The 20802-nt window shown below is 24.0% G+C and overlaps 7 protein-coding genes across 7 annotated transcripts; 2 read left to right on the top strand and 5 right to left on the bottom strand.

Annotated features, from left to right (window-relative positions):
• Positions 1 to 829: 829 nt before the first annotated feature.
• On the top strand, positions 830 to 1351 carry DICPUDRAFT_158893 (uncharacterized protein; the record flags this gene model as incomplete). The annotated part of the gene is made up of 1 exon (XM_003293916.1): positions 830 to 1351. A coding segment is annotated over one exon (522 nt), but the record flags the coding sequence as incomplete, so codon positions are not given.
• A 187-nt stretch (positions 1352 to 1538) lies between these two features.
• On the bottom strand, positions 1539 to 2495 carry DICPUDRAFT_90464 (uncharacterized protein; the record flags this gene model as incomplete). The annotated part of the gene is made up of 1 exon (XM_003293918.1): positions 1539 to 2495. One exon carries the CDS (start codon positions 2493 to 2495, stop codon positions 1539 to 1541), a length of 957 nt encoding a protein of 318 aa, XP_003293966.1.
• A 2358-nt stretch (positions 2496 to 4853) lies between these two features.
• Positions 4854 to 7875, top strand: DICPUDRAFT_42780 (uncharacterized protein; the record flags this gene model as incomplete). Its single annotated transcript, XM_003293917.1, has 2 exons — positions 4854 to 4952; positions 5020 to 7875. Coding segments are annotated over 2 exons (2955 nt in total), but the record flags the coding sequence as incomplete, so codon positions are not given.
• Positions 7876 to 8724: 849 nt separating this feature from the next.
• Positions 8725 to 11221, bottom strand: DICPUDRAFT_51234 (uncharacterized protein). The gene has a single exon (XM_003293919.1). The coding sequence runs from the start codon at positions 11035 to 11037 to the stop codon at positions 8731 to 8733; it is 2307 nt and encodes a 768-aa protein (XP_003293967.1). The 5' UTR covers positions 11038 to 11221; the 3' UTR covers positions 8725 to 8730.
• Positions 11222 to 12028: 807 nt separating this feature from the next.
• On the bottom strand, positions 12029 to 12817 carry DICPUDRAFT_90467 (uncharacterized protein; the record flags this gene model as incomplete). The annotated part of the gene is made up of 5 exons (XM_003293920.1): positions 12029 to 12061; positions 12138 to 12220; positions 12288 to 12443; positions 12558 to 12699; positions 12773 to 12817. 5 exons carry the CDS (start codon positions 12815 to 12817, stop codon positions 12029 to 12031), a joined length of 459 nt encoding a protein of 152 aa, XP_003293968.1.
• A 364-nt stretch (positions 12818 to 13181) lies between these two features.
• Positions 13182 to 14384, bottom strand: DICPUDRAFT_84478 (uncharacterized protein; the record flags this gene model as incomplete). The annotated part of the gene is made up of 1 exon (XM_003293921.1): positions 13182 to 14384. One exon carries the CDS (start codon positions 14382 to 14384, stop codon positions 13182 to 13184), a length of 1203 nt encoding a protein of 400 aa, XP_003293969.1.
• Positions 14385 to 14541: 157 nt separating this feature from the next.
• DICPUDRAFT_93137 (uncharacterized protein) lies at positions 14542 to 16950 on the bottom strand. Its single transcript, XM_003293922.1, has 2 exons — positions 15663 to 16950; positions 14542 to 15589 (listed from the first exon to the last, which is right to left on the bottom strand). Exons 1-2 carry the CDS (start codon positions 16855 to 16857, stop codon positions 14721 to 14723), a joined length of 2064 nt encoding a protein of 687 aa, XP_003293970.1. The 5' UTR covers positions 16858 to 16950; the 3' UTR covers positions 14542 to 14720.
• Between the last annotated feature and the right edge of the window lie 3852 nt (positions 16951 to 20802).

A 20802-nucleotide genomic window follows, 5' to 3' on the forward strand; every position in this document is an offset into this window, starting at 1 on the left:
ATAATTAACACAGTTTTTCATATACATACAAAAACAATAGTAAATATATATAAATATATTATGATAGAAAAAAAACTAATTATAAAAACAATTTAACAATTTAGGTTTGTTTTTTACACCATCCACTAACACAATCTGTATTAAATTCACACAAACTATTATATATTTTAGCCCATATGTATTTAAATGGTAATAAAATATAGTTACAATATAAAACAATAACAATAGCAACAACAATAGCTGCAAAAATAACAACAAAAATTATAACTATTAATAAAATTAGAAGCGATTTACAAACGAATTAAATATAGTATGAACAACGACAACAATAATAATAATAATAAAAATCAAAAAATTCAAAAGTTATTTTTAAGTATATTACCAAGGGGGAAAAAATTAACAATATTTATAATAATATTATCAGCAGTATTATTTTACTTTAGACGAAAATTTATATCATTTATCCCACAGTTTATAAGGGATATATTTACAAAATCTGGCTCATCGTCACCGAAAACTACAACCCCAACACCACCCTCACTATTTATTGACTCTCCCCCTTCCTCCTCACCTTCCTCACCTTCCCCATCTTCACCATCACGAGAAAACCGTAATAGTATATTTAATAATTTTTTAAATGGTTATAGTAGTAGCAGTAGTAATGACGAAGAAAATAACTCATCAAAAAATAAAAAAAAACAAACTAAAAAAATATCATTAAGTCAAATAAAAAAAAGAAGAGTTTGCCTTTCGACCATTGGGGTAAGAATTATTATTAAACCAATTCAATTATCGTATTAATACTAATAAACTATTTTTTTACTTTTAGACCATATTTAAAAAGAATGTATTTTATGAACATATAACCGACAGAAGAGTATCACAATATAAATTTATAGAGTCTGAAAGAGATGTATTAATTAAATTAGCAAAAGAATCAGATTTATATTTAATTACTCAGATTGAAGAGGATCAAGAAGAAGAGCAGGTTTTGGATTTATTAAAATCATACGGTATTATAGATGCAGGTTTAAATCCAAATAAATGTCTTTTTTGCTCAACTTCTCAAGGTAAAGGTCATATTTCAAGACATTTAGAGGTTTATTTACATATTGAAGGCTCTGATATTGACGTTTTAATAATGCTAAAACCACACGTAAAAAATTTGGTATTAATTGGTAATAATGACAAAACAACTACTACTACCACTACTACAACCACAACCACATCTTCCTCAACTTCCAATGGCTCAACTTCTACAGGTTTATCAGTTGCTATTTCACCCAGTAAAAGCAAAGAAGACGGTATCTCAATTGCCCCATCACTACACGAATATTTTGAATATAAATAAAATAACAATTAAAAAAATAATAAACAATAATTATAAAATAAATTAAATAGAAACAATATAAAAGTTGTTTTTAAATTTGAACTAAACATTATTGTTACTGCTATAATCTATTAAATACAAATAAAAAAAATATAAATTATATTTTATTTTATTTTAAATACTTATAACTTTTTTATTTATTAAAAAATTATTTTTTTCTTTCTCTGCTTGTACTTCCATCTCTTTTCGATCTATATGATTTTCGGTCTTTGCTCCTTGATCTTGATCTATCTTTTCTTTTATATATCTCTCTGCTGTTTGACCTTTCTCTTTTATTGTTTGTTGATGTTCTTTCCTTACTTTTTGACCTTGATCTTGACCTTGATCTATCTCTTTTATTAACTGATTCTCTATCTCTGTTTCTTGATCTTGACCCATCCCTTTTACTATGACGCTCTCTACTGATTGATCGCTCTCTTTTATTGTTTGTTGATGTTCTTTCTTTACTTTTTGATCTTGATCTTGATCTATCTCTATTTTTTCTTCTACTATGACGCTCTCTGCTTGTTGATCTATCTCTCTTTTTTGAATCTCTATCTCTACTTGTTGATCTATCTCTATATTTATCTTTTTTATCTTTACTTTTTTCCTTTCTTCTTTTATGTCTATCACGTGATCTTGATCTTGATCTTGAAGTTGAGCTGTCTCTATCTCTATCTCTGTCTCTGTCTCTTCTCTTTAGTTTTCTTTTGGATGATTTGCTTTTCTTTTTTCTTTTTTTCTTTTTATGGTCGTCGCTACTTTCTGATAATGATGAATCTTCTGATGATGTACTTGAGATATCTATATCATCATAGTTACTAGTAGATATATTATTACTATTAGTTGTTGATACTGTAAAATTTACACCTGCAATGCATTGATATGTTAAATGACCATTACCACCACATTTTTTACATAAAGATCTTGTTGAACTATCAGCTACACCTGTTAAACGAGCCACTGCTAACAATCCTCTATAGTTATCACTCTCACTTTCTGGACCTGTAGTTTTTGGTTTTCTTAATATCTCTTCTTCATTTGTATTTTCATCTTCCATAGACTCCCATATTTTGTGAGATTTTAATGAGTTATTGCTATATAAACGATTTCCTGGGATTTTCATTTTATTTTACCCATACATATATTATTTTAATACATAAATTTAAATAAAAAATGGAAAATGAAAAAAATGAAAAGTTGGTAAAATAAAAAAATTAAAAAATTAAAAAAAATTAAAAAAAAAAATTAAAAAAATAAAAAAAAATTAAAATTTTTTGTTTTTCATAAAATTTATTCTCGATTTCTTTCATTTTATTTTTTAAAATGGAAAAATAAATAAAAAAAACAATTAATATATTTCAAAAACAAATAAATTTATATTTGAATATTTATTTGAATTTTTTTTTTTTTTTTTTTGACAGGAACCAGGGTTTTAATAAGTAAAAAATTTTTGATAAAAATATTGTAAAATTTGACTTTTTTACAAAATTTCTAAAGAAAATAAAATTAAAATAATAAAAAAAAAATATTTATATATTTATTAATTTATTTAAAAAAAAAAAGATTCAAATTGAGGTTTCACAGATATTTTCATCTGGCAAAAAAAATATTATTATAATAAACTGATGCTTAGTTGGTTATCATTGCACCTTTTTGTGAATAATTAATTTTTTTTATTTTTATTTTTTAAAAAAAGTCAAAAAATACAAGTTTTTTTTTAGACTGATTATTTGTATGAGGTTTCGGTGTCTCCAAATAAAATTTTATTTTAAAAATTTTTTTGATAACTTTTTTTTTTGTTTTCATGAACCAAAATAAAAGAAAAAAAAAAACCGGTTTTTATCATTTAAAATAATAATAAAGATACCCTCACAGAAATAATTATTTATTTATAAATATTATATATCTATATATATTTTTTGGTTTTTATATCTCTTTTTATAATTATTTTATATATATTTTATAATATTTATATATCACTCCCTTACACTATTCCCCTAACAAACAAATTAGAGAGATAGTGTACAATGAAGTGAACAAAAGACAGAGAAAAATCGTCATTTTAAGTCACTAATAGAGAATAAAAAAAAAAATATAGAATTTTTTTTTTTAGATTTATAAAGCTTTGCAAGTTTAATAAATTATTCTTTAAATACAAATAAAAAAAAATCAAATAAAAAAAAAAACGTATGTATATTTTTACTATTATCCATCCTTTTTTTTTTTTTTTTGTAATCACCCACTTTTTCATATGGTTTGATCAAATCATAAATAAAAATAATAAAATAATCAATATTATTTTTGTAATGGTTTAACTTAAAGATAAATTATTTATTTATCAAATAAATATAATTTATGCATAATATAGTTTTAAAAATAGTTATTGTTTCATATAATTACCCCACTTGTGTGTTGTAAAAAAAATTAAAAAAATTAAAAATTAATTAAAAAAATCACATGAAATTTATTTTTCAAAATTTTTTTTCTAAACATTTATAATAAATATATATATTTGTTATCTAATGAATTTATATATTTTTTTTTATTAAAATATAAATATTATATTTTTATAAATAATATCATAAAGTCATAGTACCATAAATTTTTTTTTTTTTTTTATAACAATAATATATCCATGTACTTTTATTAATCAAATTAAAAATTGTTTATATTTGCAGACTTATAAATAGAAAACAAGAAAAAAAATAAAAAATAAACAATTATAGTATCAAAAATGGAAGAAATAAATAATAATAGTAATAGTAATAATAGTAATAATAACGATAGCGATAACAATAACAACAATAATAATAATAATAATATTACTAGTGATATTGAAATAAATAGTATTGATGAAAATAATAATAATAATTATAATACTCAGGCTATTAACGAATTAAATAAATCATTGGACGAAACCAAAGATGAAAAAGCCAAAAGAAGATTATCATTTCAAAATTTAGATAATGTACTCCCAAAGACAGCAAATCATAATGCATATACTTTTCAAGCTTTCGACCAAAAAGACGTTAGACAAGGGGCATACCCTAAACTATCAATTGATCTTTTTGGTACCTCAAAAGAAATTCCCCAAATTTTCCATGAGCTTAAGTTCCAAATTGGTGAAAAGCGTGCCAATAGACCAGATTCACCATCTACTTATCTCTCCACAATTCAATCATCCACTACTACAGTTCAAAAGAACCAAGTTAAATCTTTTGTAGAAACATTGTCAATAAAAGATATTTTCAAACAACAATCCTCAAGCCCATCAAATACAGTTAATGGAAATGTTACCCAGTCAAATAGTGGCGATAGTGGTAATGCTATTATTCAAGGTGCAGATGTAGTTATTCCACCAACCAAAAAAGAAATTAGTTCTAACAATAAAGAGGGTATAGAGTTAAAATCAATTCACAAAACAACACCAGATGGCGAATCTGGTCTCAATGATAAGGATAAATCAAAGGCTAAACAAAAGGCCGCTGAATATGATGTTAATGAGCATGAATTGACTTTAGAGCAGTTATCAGATAAGTTTACCACTGATATTAATTTTAGTGACCCATCACAATCAGGTGTAAGTTAGCTTTTTATAGTTATTTAAAAATCAATATATTTATATTAATATAAATTTTTATATTCAGGGATTAACTTCATCATTGGCATCAGAGTTATTAAGTAGATACGGTAAAAATGTTTTAAAGCCACCAAAAGAAATTCCATGGTATGTTCAATTAGCAAAGTGTTTTACAAATTTCTTTATGATCCTATTAGAGGTTGCAGGTGCTTTGTGCTTTTTGGCTTATGGTTTGGATAGAAGTATTAGGGTTAATTTATATTTGGCTTGTGTTCTTTATGCAATTGTTATATTTACATGTCTTTTAACCTTTTCTCAAGAGCGTCAAACTGGTAATATTATGAAATCATTCAAGAATCTTTTACCACAATCATGTCGTGTTATTCGTGACGGATCAGAGACTAAAATTAAAGTAGAAGATATTGTTATTGGTGATATTGTGGTTGTTTCCGCTGGTGACAAAGTTCCAGGTGATATTCGTATCATTACTTGCAATGGTATGAAGGTAGATAACTCTTCATTAACTGGTGAAAGTGAAGCACAATCATGTACAGTTACATGTACAGATGATAATCCACTCGAATCACACAATCTCGCTTTCTATGGTACTCTTGTTATGGATGGTTCAGCTAGAGGTGTTGTAATTAGAACTGGTACAAATACTTTAATTGGTAAAATTGCAGATATGGCATCAAATACAGAACAAACAGAAACTACTCTTCAAATAGAAACCAAAAGATTTGTTCATTTTATTACTGTTCTTGGTATTACTATGGGTCTTCTCTTTTTTATTATTGGCTTCTGTGTCGGTATTAAACCCATTCCAAATTTAATTAACGTACTTGGTTTAATTGTAGCTAATGTTCCAGAAGGTCTCCCATCAACAATTACTGCTTGTTTGACTGTAACAGCCCGTCGTCTCTCTAAAAGAAATGTTTATAGTAAAAAGTTAGAATCTATTGAAACTCTTGGTTCAATTACTTTAATTGCTTCAGATAAAACTGGTACTCTTACTCAAAATCGTATGACTGTTAGCCACATGTGGTATGATAATACAATCTTTAGAGCAATTGAAAATGGTGGTACCATAGATAGAACTCTCTTTGACTTAGGAACTCCAACATGTTCAAATCTTATTAGAGTTGGTGCATGTTGTAACCGTGCAGATTTCGATAGATTATTAGAAGGTAATATGGAAAGACCAATAGAGAATCGTTTAATCCTTGGTGATGCTTCCGAAAGTGCCCTTGTTCGTCTTTGTCATAAAATTGAAGATATAGAAATTACTCGTGCAAAAAATTCCAAAGTATTCGAAATCCCTTTCAATTCAACAAACAAATGGCAATTATCTATCCACAAATTAGAAAATGATAATTCATCATCAAGAATTCTTTATATGAAAGGTGCTCCAGAAATTATTTTTGAAAAATGTTCAAAGATTATGCAAAATGGTAAAGAGATTCCAATCGATGAAAAAATCAATGCCGATTTTATTACTGCATACGAGGCACTAGGTAGTATGGGTGAAAGATGTCTTGGTTTCGCACAGCTTCTTTTAACTGATGAAAATACAGTTCCAAACGATCTTTACGATGCTCAAATTTTAAATTTCCCAATGACTGGTCTTACATTTGTAGGTCTTTGTTCACTTTTAGATCCACCAAGAGAAAATGTACCATTTGCAGTTCATCAATGTAAAACTGCAGGTATTAAGGTTATTATGGTTACCGGTGATCATCCAATTACAGCCAAGGCTATTGCAAAAAAAGTTGGTATTATTTCATCACCAACTGTTGAAGATATAGCTCAAGAAAGAGGTGTTCCAGTTTCCGAAGTTGATGATAGCGAAGCAGGTGCTATTGTACTCCATGGTGCTCAATTAAGAGAGTTTACAGAGGCCGATTGGGATAGAGTTTTAAGTAAAGGTGAAATTGTTTTTGCTCGTACTTCACCACAACAAAAATCTCAAATTGTAGAAAATGCTCAAAGAAGAAAGGAGGTAGTTGCCGTAACTGGTGATGGTGTTAATGACTCCCCAGCTCTTAAAAAAGCAGATATTGGTGTTGCTATGGGTGTTGTAGGTAGTGATGTCGCTAAAGAAACTGCTGATATTATTCTTTTGGATGATAATTTCGCTTCAATTGTTGCAGGTATCGAAGAGGGTAGAATTATTTTCGATAATTTAAAGAAATCTATTGCTTATACTCTTTCACATGCTATCCCAGAAATTGCTCCATTCCTTTTAAATATTGTTTCAGGTATTCCATTGGCAATTACCTCATTCCTTATTCTTTGCATAGATTTAGGTACTGAAATGGCACCAGCTATTTCTCTTGCTTATGAAAAAGGTGAAAAAGATATTATGACTCGTAAACCACGTGTACTTGGTAAAGATCATCTTGTAACCACCAATCTTCTCTCATACAGTTATCTTCAAGCAGGTCCAATTGAAGCCATCGTTTCATTCCTCAATTTCTTCCTTGTTATGGCTGCAGAAGGTTTCCCACCACACATTCTCCCAGGTACAACCCAAGATTATTTTATCGAAACTGCTTTACCATTAAATGGTAAAAATGCTCACCAACAAATTACTGCACTTCGTAAAGCTCAAACTGCATACTTTATGACTTTGGTTATGTGCCAGTTCTTTAATCTCATAACAAATAAAACTCGTGTAGTACCATTATGGAGACATGGTATGATGAATATGTATGTCAATATTGGTCTTATCATCGAAGCTGGTATTTGTTGTTTTGTTATCTACACCCCATTTATCCATACAATTATCGAATCAGAAGTATTCCCAGGAAAGTTTTGGGCTTATCCTTTACCAATGGTATTTTGTCTATTTGCTTGGAACGAAATTAGAAAGAGAATTGCATTTGATCATAGTTTCAAGATATCATCATCATTGGCTTTTTAAATCAAATTATATAATTAGTATTTTTTCGTAATGCTTATTGATTTTTTTTCACAGGTTAATATTTTAATAAACTAATTTATAAATTAAATTTGTAAAAAAAAAAAATTAAAAAATGTTCTTTTAAAAAAAATATTATAGGATATTATTTTTATAATTATTTATTAAGAGATTAACAATTTTATTTTTTATAATTAAAGGGTAGTTTTTAATGACTCCAGTGTTTTTTGTGTGGATCTGAGTGATGTTGTTTTGATTTTCCCCAGTGGCTTGGTTCTTTTTTACCCCATGAAGAAACACCATTATCACCATAAGTATCAGAGATTGAACCTGTAACCAAGCTTGATTTCATTGAAGATCCAGCGCTTGAGAGAGAAATAATTGAATCTATAAATAAAATAAAATTATAAAAAATATTTGTGTTAATAATATTTTTATAGTTTGTTTTTTTTAATTGTTTATACTTACTAAAGATCATTTTTTTTTTAATATTTATTAAAATTTGTATTTTATTTGTTTTTATATATAAATTGAATTTTTCAAAATTATTTATAGTTTTTTTTTTGAAAAAAAAACTTTTAAAAAAGATTTTCTGATATGGGGTAACACACTTTTTAAAAAGACTTTAAATATTAATAAATAGAATAAAATTCCCCATATAAAATAAGGGGATCAATAAAAAACCAAATAGTTTTTGATTTATGTATTTAGAAAAATAAAAATTTATATTATTAGTATTATATTATTATTACTATTATTACATAAATCCAGTTTTGTTTTATTAAATAGTTTTATAAAAATAAATTTAATAGTTTTTTTTAAAAAATAATGAAATTATTGTTTTTATTAATTAGATATTTAAATAAAGGGAAATCTTTTATTTAGGTGATGTTTAATTGAAAGTGATGGTCTTAATCTTAATTGAATTAGCATTTGGATATCATTTGGGATAAGTTTAATAACATCGATTAAATAAAAAAATAAATCTAAATAATTATTTTCCATTGTAATTAATGTTAGTTCTACTAGTCTTGAGTCATGTAAACAGTTGAGTTTATTTGCATTGCCACCTTTAACGCCTTTGAAAACAAATGGGTATTTTTCATATAGCAGTTTGAATATACAAAGATAACCACATTTTGTAGCGGATTCTAATAGATGAATAAGGTGATGTTTTCCAATAGTAGACGATTCATTTGGAAAAAATATTGACATATATTTATCTATTGTTTCTATATCACACTTTTTTGCCATTTCTTTTAATAGAATTGATGAAAGATCCATATTTTTTGAGAGTAAACTAAACATTTTGTCATGGTTATTTGAATAGTATAAAAATACAACATTCTCTTCGAAATAATTGGTATCTATTTCAAACCTATGCGATTTTATATCTTCCTGTCTTTTGTCATAAATATAGTTGAGCAGTATCCAGCTGTTTTGGTTGTATTCGAAATCACTGTATGAATATTTTTCTGTTCTATTTTCAACTAAGTATTTGTATTTATCAATAGACTTTCTGGCATTGAAAAATGCTTTGTAGGTACAGCTATATCCCTTTTCATCTAAAAATTTGATAATATTAAGAGATAAGTCGGGTTCATTTAATAGAGAGGTATCATTTCTTGAAACAATTGAGAATTGTTCGAAGCATTCTATTAGATCGAATCTTTCTCTTTTTAAAAGTGATATGTAGTTGAAGTTAAAATCTTTTTTATTTTGACATAGATACGTTAAAACTTTAACTGATTGAACATACTGAAGCATATCTGAGGAAATTGTTTTCTTTGATTTGTTTACAAATACACCATAAATAACCATTAGATGATGAATAAATTGAATAATTTCTAGGTCGTCGTGTTTTAAAGCTAACTTGAAAATATAATCTTTTTCAGATACACAATTTACATGGTATAGAAATGTTTGTAAAAATATCCTTTGCTTTTCTCTACACTGGCAATATTTGAATAGAGTTGGGGCATTTGGTTTATTGATTGTAGAGTTGAATACTATTTTTTGAGATGATGTGATTTCTAGCAGAGCTTCTGAGTTTCCATATTCTATTGAAATTTCTATTCCTTTCTGTTTTATTTTTTGATTTAAATTTCTTAAATATAAAATATCATTATATTTAATTGCATACTCTATTTCATTAATACCATGGTTTTGAAATCTAAATGAACACACGTCTTGTAAATCGAATAGGTAAATTTCAATTAGTTTTTTAATTTCTAAATTCTGAGGTTCGAATTGCGACAATGGTATTTCTAATTCTTCTTCACTTAGATTTAAAGCTTTCATTTTTTCTAGTAGTAAAGCGGTACCATTTGTTTTTACATTTCTATTTAAAACAAAAACCAGGAACTCGATATATTTCTTTAAAGTTTTTCCATTGTATTCGAAAAGGTTATCCATACATTGAAAACTAAGACTGTTTTGATCTACTATTATAAGGTCTTTTGAATAGAGAAATTCGAAAAGTTGAATATCGCACTTTAAATAAATTGAAATATCGATTTGATACGGATTGCAGTTTGAAAGGTTTATTTTAACAGTATGTATTAAATAATTTGCAATTTCATTGTAGTTTTTATTATTACTTTCTAAAAATATATTATTCAATAATTCTTTTTCTGAAAATTCTTTGAGTGATGGCTCTTCTAAACTAAAAAGATGGTTTAATAATTCTAAATTTCCTTCTTTAATTGCTATATCTATTAGTGATTTTTGAGGTTTGAAGTCTGTATCTTTTAAAAATATATTCAGTGCAGTAATATTTCCCGATATACATGCTTCTTCACAAACATCATTTAAATGAATTATATGTTGTTTGTAATATTGTAATAATTTTCTGTAAAAATCTTCATTTTTCTTTATTATTTTGAAAAAGCTAATGAGTTTGAATGATTTTGGAAATGTTAAATATTGATTTGTTTTTACTTTATCTTCTATTAACCCAAAGTTTGAATGTTTTAGCATCCAATCTACTGAATGAATTTCTGAATATTTCTTTATTTTGGTGTATTTTAAAGATATATTTGATATAATTAAATTTAATATATAAATATTTCTCCATACTTTAAAAAATAAGATGTCTATATTACTATCATTAATATTATTATTATCGCTGTTTTCATTATTGTTTTCTAAAAAATTATTATTCATATTGTTATTTTGAAATTTAATTAAATTAATAAATTTCACTTCTAGTTTTTTTAACACAAAATATATTAAAAAAAAAAAAAAAATGTTCCTCTAAGCTTTTTTTATTTTTTTTTTTTGTATTTAATTATTAATATTTATAGGCTGTTATTATATTATGTATTACACTTTTTATGGTATTTTAAAAAATTAAAATTGAAATGGAACTAAAGGTTTTTGATATTGTACTGTTTAATATTTTAATATTGTTTAAAAATAATGTATAAAAAATATAATTAATTTAGTTAAACACAGGCGAGGTGGGGGGGTATAAATGATAAAATTGAAAAAAAATAAAATAAAAAAAATAAAATAAAATTAAATTAAAATAAAATAATTTAAAATAAAATTAAATTAAAATAATTTGTTGTAGATAATAAAAGATTTATATATTTATAAAATTACATTTATACTAAAATATAATAAAATATTATCCAAATTTTTAGTCTTTCTACTTTTTTTTTTTTTTTTTTTTTTTTTTTTTAATTAAATTGAATTTTAATTTTTTATAATTTTTTTAATTTTAATTTTATATTTTTTTTTTAATTTTTTTTTTTTAAAATCATTAAAAAATACTATGGCAATAATGCAGCTCTTCACAATATATAAATAAAATTAAAGAAGAAAAAAAAGATATTTTCATAAAGGTTTATGGAAAAATCAAATATACAGCTTTTAAAATATTTTATTTTTATCAAACTTTCCTTTTAAATTATTAGTTTTATTTAAATCAATTGAAACCTTGTCCCAATTACTTATCAGTGTCTTATAGCAGACCCCCAAAATAATAGGTTTTCATGATCCTCATTCCAACCGAAAGATGACCTCCATCACTTTTTTAATACACTAAAAACAATTTAAATACAATATTTTATTATACCTTTATATAATTATTTTTTTATTTATTTATTAATATTTAATAATATCACCTTAAAAGTGATTTCTTCACAAACAATTATTGTTGTGGATTTGCTAAGGAACCGCAATACTAAAAGTTGTAAATAATTAAAAAAATTAATATTAAAATTTTTAAAGTATATAAAATATAAAAATTTATTTCTTACTTTTTTAAGTTCAGCAATGGTTAAAACCTTATCTTTATCAGTATCAATTTCATCAAAATAAAAAGTGGCAGTGTTTTTAGCAGCTAATAAATAAAATATTAGGTAGTTTTATTAAAATCAATTAAAAGAAATATAAATTTGAATATTTACCTTCTCTTTCAAAACCTCCAGATTTAATCAAACTTTCAACCATTTCATCAAATGTGATTCTTTTATCCTCATTTTGGTCATAAAATTTTAAAATATCAGCTACTTCACGTTTAATAGCATCTTCTAATTCTTTTGATTTAATTTTTGAGCATTTGCCTTGATTTCAGTAATTGAAACAGTGCTATCTATAATTTCAAAAATAAATAAAATTTTAATTAATAACTTTTAATTTATAAAATTATAAATAAATATATTATTTTGTTAACTTACCATTATTGGTATCTAAACGTTTAAAGATCATATAAGCGGTTCTTTCTGGGTTCTTTACTTTATTTTGACATAAGTAATCAGTAATTTCATCAAGAGTTAAGCTTTTGTCTCCATCTCTGTCATATTTTTTTAACATGGATTCCTTTTAATATAATATTTTTGTTAGATATATTGTTTAAATTTATTTCTGTTATAATTGTTTATTTTATACATACAACATCTTGTTCAATTTTTTTGCATACATCACTTACTGTGGCCATTTTATATTTGATCTCTAACTTTAATAATTTAATAAAAAAAATGAAAATAATTAAAATAAACAATTATTTATACAAATTATTAAATGAAATGTAATTTATTCAATAAATTAAAAAAAAAATGAAAAAAATTAAAATTTACCAACTTACAATTTATCTTTTTTTGTTTTGTTTTTATTAACCCCAATTTTTTTTTTTTTTTGCATTAAAGATTTAAGGGAGATTTAAAATAATATTTATTTATAGCTTTAAATTAGTGACCTTTAAAAAACAAATAGCTATTTACTTGAAAAAAAAAAAAGCAGTTTTATTTGTAAGTTAAGTTTTGAACAACTATATTTATTAAATATTATAATATTATTAAATTTTAAATAACCACTTGGTTTTGGGGTATTGTTTCTTTATTATTATTAATTGAAACTGTATTTTTACCAAATATAAATTCGTGAGCTTTAACATCATTCTTTTTGCCCTCTTCATAAAGTTCAGTAAAGCCAACCCAACCATCTTTACATTTGGTCCATAAAATATTGCTGTATGGTTTTGATTTATCAGTTTCTAAAAAGTAGGTTCCAAAAGGTATTTGAGAGTTACCACCACAACGATTATAATAGCTTTCCAAGTCTGTTTCTAATGATTGGTAAATAGTTTTATTTTCTAAATCGTGGGCTTCATAAATTCCAAGTGGGGGTAACATTTTTCTAAACTTGATTCTTTTATTTGTTTTATACTTTTTATTATAAATCATACCATGTAAACTAATGTTGTCGCTGAAAGCTCTATAATGAATCCAAATTTCTTTTTGAGTCGAATTTTCCCAGTTAACTTTCGATATATCTTTATTTACTTTTGAAGCTAGTGTTTTACCTTGCTCTGGTTGATCAAAAGAGTTCATAGATTTATTTGGGAAATCTTGAAGAGTTTCCATTAATGTTTCAGTACCTAAATTTGATAGTTGATTTAATAATTGATTATATAGTATTGAATTATCATAATTGTTTAGTTTAACTTGACTTAAAATTTTACCACAGTCGAATCTTTCTGGATGTAGTTCGATAATTGAAATACCAGCTTCTTTGTCGTCTTTGAGAATAGTATGATAGATTGGAGCGGCACCTCTATGTCTAGGTAATAGTGATGGATGCATATTTAATCCACCATATTTAAATTGCGATAATACTGATTTTGGTATAAAGTGACCAAATGATACTACTACAGCTAAATCGAATGGTTGTTGGTTTGATTCTGTTGTTGGCACTTGAAATCCTTTCATTCCTTTTTCCTCGTCTGGGTGTGTAATTTTAATATTATTTTGTATTGAATACGATTCGACCTCTTCTCTCTTTTTTGATTTTGGACAAACTACCTGTAATTCTTTGACAATATCACCTCTTGTGGTTTTGTTTTCATTTAATGCTTTTAAAATTGGTAATGAGACATTATCGGTACCAAAGAATAAAATGTTATATGGTGGTGGTTTTATTATAGTTTGCGAGGTACTGAAATATTTTAAATTATAATATATTTTATTTTGATGGTTATTATTTATTTTAAATCTATTTATAAACATTTTTTTTATTTTGTAGTAATATTATAAAAAAATGAAATTAAAAAAAAATGAAATAGAATGAAAAAATAAAAAAAATAAAATGAAAAAAATTTTTTTTTTTTTTTGCAGATTTTCCAAAAAATGTGTCCAAAACAAATAAAAATTAATTTACAAAATTAAAAAAAAAACAAATAAACAATTAAAACTAACAATTATAATTATTGTTAACTTTTAATATTTATTTTAACTCTTTTTTTTTATACTATAACTATACAATAAATGATTAATTTTTTTTTTTTTTTATTATTTTATGCGCAAAAATACAAATGTATATATATAATTATTTTTTCTTTTTATTTATTTTCCTGCTCTATAATACTTCATCATTTGGACCAACATTACAAGAGCCGGTGGAACATCGCCTTCAATAATCCATTCTCCACCGGCTTGGCCTGATGAAGAAACTAAAAAGTGTCTTGATAATGTCCAAGAGAATTGGTTTCTAATGGGGAAGCTATCGAAAGTAAATTGCTTTAATGAAGGTTGATATAAGTATTTAAGGTAAGGCTCTTTTATTTTTTCTTCACTATACCATGTTAACCAGACGCCATTCCATCTTCCTTTACCCATATGAGTCTTTGATTCTGATGAAGCAACCAAAGTGCAACCATCCCATAGATATTCCAAAGGTTCACTCCAGCAATTATTTGTTAGTTTACCATCACAGTAGATCCATTCTTCTTCGCCAAATCTAAATGAACCACCCTTATGATTTTTCTTATTTAAATTTAAAAATTGTTCTTTTTGTAACAAATCCATTGTTGATTTAAAGTTTGAATTTGAAACACCATCAATCGCCATTACCCAGTTTATCATATCCTCTTGACTTTCGGAGCAAAATACAATTTGTTTATTATTTGATTTTTTTATATTATTTACATTGTTATTTGTAGTGTTATTACTATTATTACCATTACCATTGGCATTATTATTATTAGTATTCGAATTATTACTTCCATTACTACTGTTACTAGTTGACAATTGGTTATTTGAACCCAATGATGTTAAACTTCCTGTACTTAAATTCCACTCTTCTGTAATTTCATTATTATCTTGATTCGAAAAATATATTGTAAATGCATTGCTATAGCCCTCTTTAACCAATGGTGTTAATACTATTGAACTTATTTCATTTAAAGGTTTTTTTATTAATATTTGTTCTTCCTATAATTTATAAAAAAAAAAATTAATATAATTATAAAATATAATTTAAAAAAAAATATAATTTAAATAATACCTTTTCATTTGAATATACTAAAAGCTCTGAATGAGATAAAACTACCCATTTATTTGAAAATTTGCTTCCTAATGATCTTGTTTTTTTTTTTATTAATGGCCCTCTTTTATAAATTTGATTGTTAATATGTGGTAAAAGACTTGATGATTGGCCTAAAGATATAGTCATTTCGAATGGAATTGAAGTAATTTCGGATGGAGGGTTTCCAGTTGAGAGGAATTGGGCAACGGTTGAAATAATTGTATATATAATAAAAGTTCTTTTTTCGCTTATGTTTGGTTTGTTCATTTCCATTTTTAAAAATAACATTTTCTTTGCCAATAAAAAGGTTTTTCTTTCTATGACATCTGCAACAAATAATGACTCGACGCTACCACAATCATTATCGATCATATCGAAACCAAGGTTAAACTGTTTTAAAATTTCTATTATAACCAATGTGTCATTACTAGCTTTCATTTTTTTTTCATATTTTTCAATTTCAATATCATCTTGCTGAGTTAAATTTGATAATGATGAGGCTGATGCTGACGAAGCAGTTGGTGATGAGGATGATGAAACTGATGATGCATTAGGTGATGATGGTTGTTGTTGCAATTGTTTTTGAATGGAACTAAGATTTGATAAAACAAATTCATTATCTTTTGATGCTAATTCTTTACATTTTTCAATTGTCAGGTTGGAAGGCAATTCCCATGATTTTTCAGAGCTTGGTTTTGATGCTATTATATTTGATTTATAAGAATTTGTACTTGATGTTGATGAATTTAATGGGTTGGCACTATTGGAGTTACTATTGTTTGATAAATTATTACTGTTGATATTATTTTCATCAATTATATTATTGTTTTGATTATTATTGCAATCATTATTACTATTATTATTAATTTCATTATTATTTATTTTCTGAACACAACTTGTACTATTACGATTATTATCCATACTTGCTGAACAAACACCACTGCTTATTGTTGATAAATCTGAAATAGTTGAACCAATTGATGTTCTTTCATTACAGTTTTCTTTTATTATATCATATTGATTATGTATTTTTTGTTTATTTTTTTCATGCTCTAAAACACTTGCATGGGACTTTAATTGTTTACTTGCTCTACGTGCACGTCTGGATAATTCTTCTGGTTCAGAGTCTGGTGATGATGATAATGGAGTACATGAAGCTTCGTCTGTTGCAGTCATTTGTGTTGTTGAGCCATCGTCATCGTCATTATCACTTGTTGATCTTGGAGTGCTAGAGTTACTTGTAGAAGTTGAGTTATTATCTACCAAGCTGTTAATTACTGTACTTGATGACAATGGTGTTGCCATATTTAGTGACTTTTTTAAAAACCCTGTTGTATTACCAACTTTAACTGTTACTGAATGATTGTTATTACTATTATTATTCATTGTGTTCACTATGCTACTATTATTATTACTATTATTATTACAATTATTAATATTATTATTTAAACAATTATTTTGTTGTATTTGATTTATATTTTGTTGTGATGAATTATTTTGTGCAAGCTGTTCTCTTTGACTATTATGTTGGACTATATAGCTATTCATATTTGAAGAACTTGCTGATTTTGCTTTAAAAAGTGATGACATTAATTTTTTCTTTTTTTCTTTTGAAGTTTGGTGGCAATTGCTAACCTCGTCTATTAATTCTTTATCTACAGTGTCAATCTTTTTCATTTTATATATATGTATGCAAAATAAAGGAGATTTAAAATATATTTGTTATTATAAAAAAAATATTCTATTATTATTATTATAAAAAATATTCTATTATGCTATTTGATATTATTTATATTAAACTAAAAATTATTTATTAATAATAATAATAATGATAATAATTTATGGTGATGATGATGATGATAGTGATGGTGATGATAGTGATGATGATAATAAAATTTTATTTTATTATTTTATTTTGATATAGATAAAATAATTTTATAAAATTTATATATATAAATAGAAAATAAAATATTAAATATTGATTATAATTTAAAAATAAAAATAATAATAATAATAATAATATTTGTATATATTTTATTTTATTATTTTTTGGCTGTTTATTTTTATTTATTGATTATTATAATTATTAATATTAATCGTTAATATCTAAAATAAAAAAAAAAATTTGATATTAGTATAACAAAAATCAAAAAGATGTTATTTTTTTATTATTTATTGCATTGGGGAGAAAAAAAAAAGAGTAAGAGAAAGTACAAATAAGGAAAGATTCCGTTAAAAAAAGAAAAAATATTTTTTTAAAATAAAAAAATGGGATAAAGTATTTATATCTGTGTCTTATTTATTATTTTTTTTTTTTGTATTATATCATATGTTTTTTTGAATTTTAAGCGAGAGTGGGTTTAAATTTTTGAAACATTGATATAAACTACACTATATAGTGGTGTTTTTAGTGTTTTGTTTGGTATGTGTGTGTGTTTTATGTTTTCTCTGTGTGTTTATTTTTTATTTTATTTTTTTTTTTTTTTGAGAAGTGTTGTTGTTGATTAATATTAAAGAAAAATATAGTGTATAATGGTGTGTGTATGTGTGTGTTTGAATAACTCTATTTTTATATTTTTTTTATCTTTTATTTTTTTAAATATGTATATTTTGTAAATATGTTTGTTTTATGTTTGTGTGTTGTTGAAAAAAAAAAAGCAAAAGCAAAAGAAATATTCAATTTCTTTTTTTTATGGGTGTATAGATAACATATCTTTAAACATATTATTTTTTTTTTTAAAAAAAAAAAAAAAAGTTTATAATATGACTTTATTTTGTATACATTTTATAAAACAATCTATATCAAAACATTTTATAATTGTTTTATTTGAAAGGAAAAAAAGAAATTTAAATATATTATATTTTTTAATCCCTTAATATTTTTATAATAAAAAAATATAAATCTATAAATATATTTTAATATTTTCTTTTTATTTTACAAAAAAAAAAAAACCAAATAAATAAACAAAAAAATAAGTGGATTTTAAATGATATATAATATACTATTTAATAATCAATAGTTTATCCCAATAAAATATTTTATATAATGATTATTTTGGTTTTGGTTTTGATTTGATTGATTTGATTGATTGATTGCTAAAAGATAAATTAATAAAATCAAACATACACTTTGAAACAAAATGAGATTTGGTATGACTATATATTATGATTTATTATTTGGTTTGTCAATAATTCTATTTTTTTTTATTTTTTTTGGAAATATATAAAAAAAAAAAAAACAATCTTAATAAAAAATTTTAATATATACTATTTTTAAAATAATATTTTTGAAAAAAATATTTAGGGTTGATTGATTATTTTTTATTTTTATTTTTATTATTTTAATAGTTTTTAGCAATATTTAATTATTATATAAAAGGGAAAAATATAATTAATAAAAGAAAGGCTTGTTTATTTGTTTTGTTTATTTGGATATTGGGTTGTTATTTTTATATGTTGTTGTTTTTTGTTGTTGTTTTGCTGTTAACTCTGCTATTTTTAACCAACAGACTATTATAAGTGCGCTAAATAAATTAATAAAAAAAATTACACTTTATTATCTTTTAAATTTCTATTATATATAAAAAATAATATTATATAGTAACCTATTTAAATTGTTATTATTGTTGTTGGTGTTGCTATTTTTGTTTAGAGATAAAACACCATAGAGTATATTGTGTATGAGGGAAATGAAATGGGTATATAATTATATATGAGAGAGAGATAGTGTGTGTATGTGTGTGTGTGTGTGTGGTGAGTGTAAATGATATATTTTTATATTTACTTAATGCCATACAATGTTTTATAGTATTTTATAATTGTTAAATATTTATATACAAATAAAAGCGGGACTGAGTGAGAGGGTAATAAAAATGAAATACTATTAAAAAAAAAATTATAATAAAAAATAATTAGAAAAAAAAAAAATAAAAAAAATAATAAATAAAAAAATATGTTTAACCCATCTGGGTTAGTTTTTTTTTTTTGAAATCATTTAATTTATCTTATATAAATGGATATATTAATTAAATTAGTATTGGAATGTGTGTGTATGTGTGTTAGTGTTTAAGTGTGTATGGTGTAATGTCTGTGTTTGTGTGTGGGCGTGAGTTTTTTTTTTTTATTTTTTTAATTATTTTATATATATGTTTGAATATTATTGTCTCTATATATTTTAAAAAAAATGAAAAAAAATGAAAAAAAAACAATTAAAAATGGATTGAAATGTGTTTGTTGTGTGAGAAATATAGAGAAATTACCAAAAAAAGAATTAAATTAAAATTAAATTAAATTTTGATGGTCTACGATGAATGTTCGATTTTATGAAAAAAATGAATTTGTGTTAGATAAGAAATTAGATTAAATTTGAATCTACTATCAAATACTTTAATTAAATAAAAAAATAAAAAATATAAAAAAATAAAATAATAATTAAGTAATTAAACTAAATAAGTTAACACACAACGGGACAAAAAACAAAAAAAACACACCACACAATGATTTATAGCACTAATAAGATGCCATAATTTAAATACCATATATGTACATTCGATACATTTTCCCAATTTATGTAATACCACAATACTATCTTTTTTGTTTTTTTATTTTTATTATATGTGTGAGCATGAAATAAATAAATAAAAAAATAAAAAAGATATAAATGAAATTATAATTATTATTATTATTTTTATTATTATTATTAAATTGGTTATTGTGTGTGGGACATGTTGAAATAAACAATAAAAATAAATGAAAATAATAATGAACAACAATAGCACTATGATATGATGAATTAATGATGATACTTTTTTTTTATTTTACTTTTTTCTTTCTATTTTATTTGGTTTGTTGTTGTTATTGTTGTAAAAATTAATAATACTGTTTTTTATTTTAATTTCTTTTTCTTTTTTTTTTTTTTTTTTACCATTAATTTTTATTTTTATTTTTTATTTTTTTATCCAAACAACGACTAACCTATCCTTTTCACTAACAGGAAATTCCTTTTTTCTCTTAAAATACCCCATAAAATAACAACAAACCCTCCAAAAAAAATCTTCTGTAAAACAAAAAAAAATTAAAAAAGCACACACACCACAAACGTTAAAATTCATCATTTCGCCC

The sequence above is a fragment of the Dictyostelium purpureum genome (assembly GCF_000190715.1).
Source record: "Dictyostelium purpureum unplaced genomic scaffold DICPUscaffold_486, whole genome shotgun sequence".
Classification (NCBI taxonomy): Eukaryota; Evosea; class Eumycetozoa; order Dictyosteliales; family Dictyosteliaceae; genus Dictyostelium; species Dictyostelium purpureum.

Bases quoted from the DNA above. Each gene is read 5' to 3' on its own strand.
- DICPUDRAFT_51234 (XM_003293919.1), bottom strand. From the start codon at position 11,037: ATGAATAATAATTTTTTAGAAAACAATAATGAAAACAGCGATAATAAT.
- DICPUDRAFT_93137 (XM_003293922.1), bottom strand. From the start codon at position 16,857: ATGACTGCAACAGACGAAGCTTCATGTACTCCATTATCATCATCACCA. The intron at 15,590-15,662 runs AGGTATTATTTA...TTTATAAATTAT, and splicing joins TTTAGTATATTCAAATGAAA to AGGAAGAACAAATATTAATA.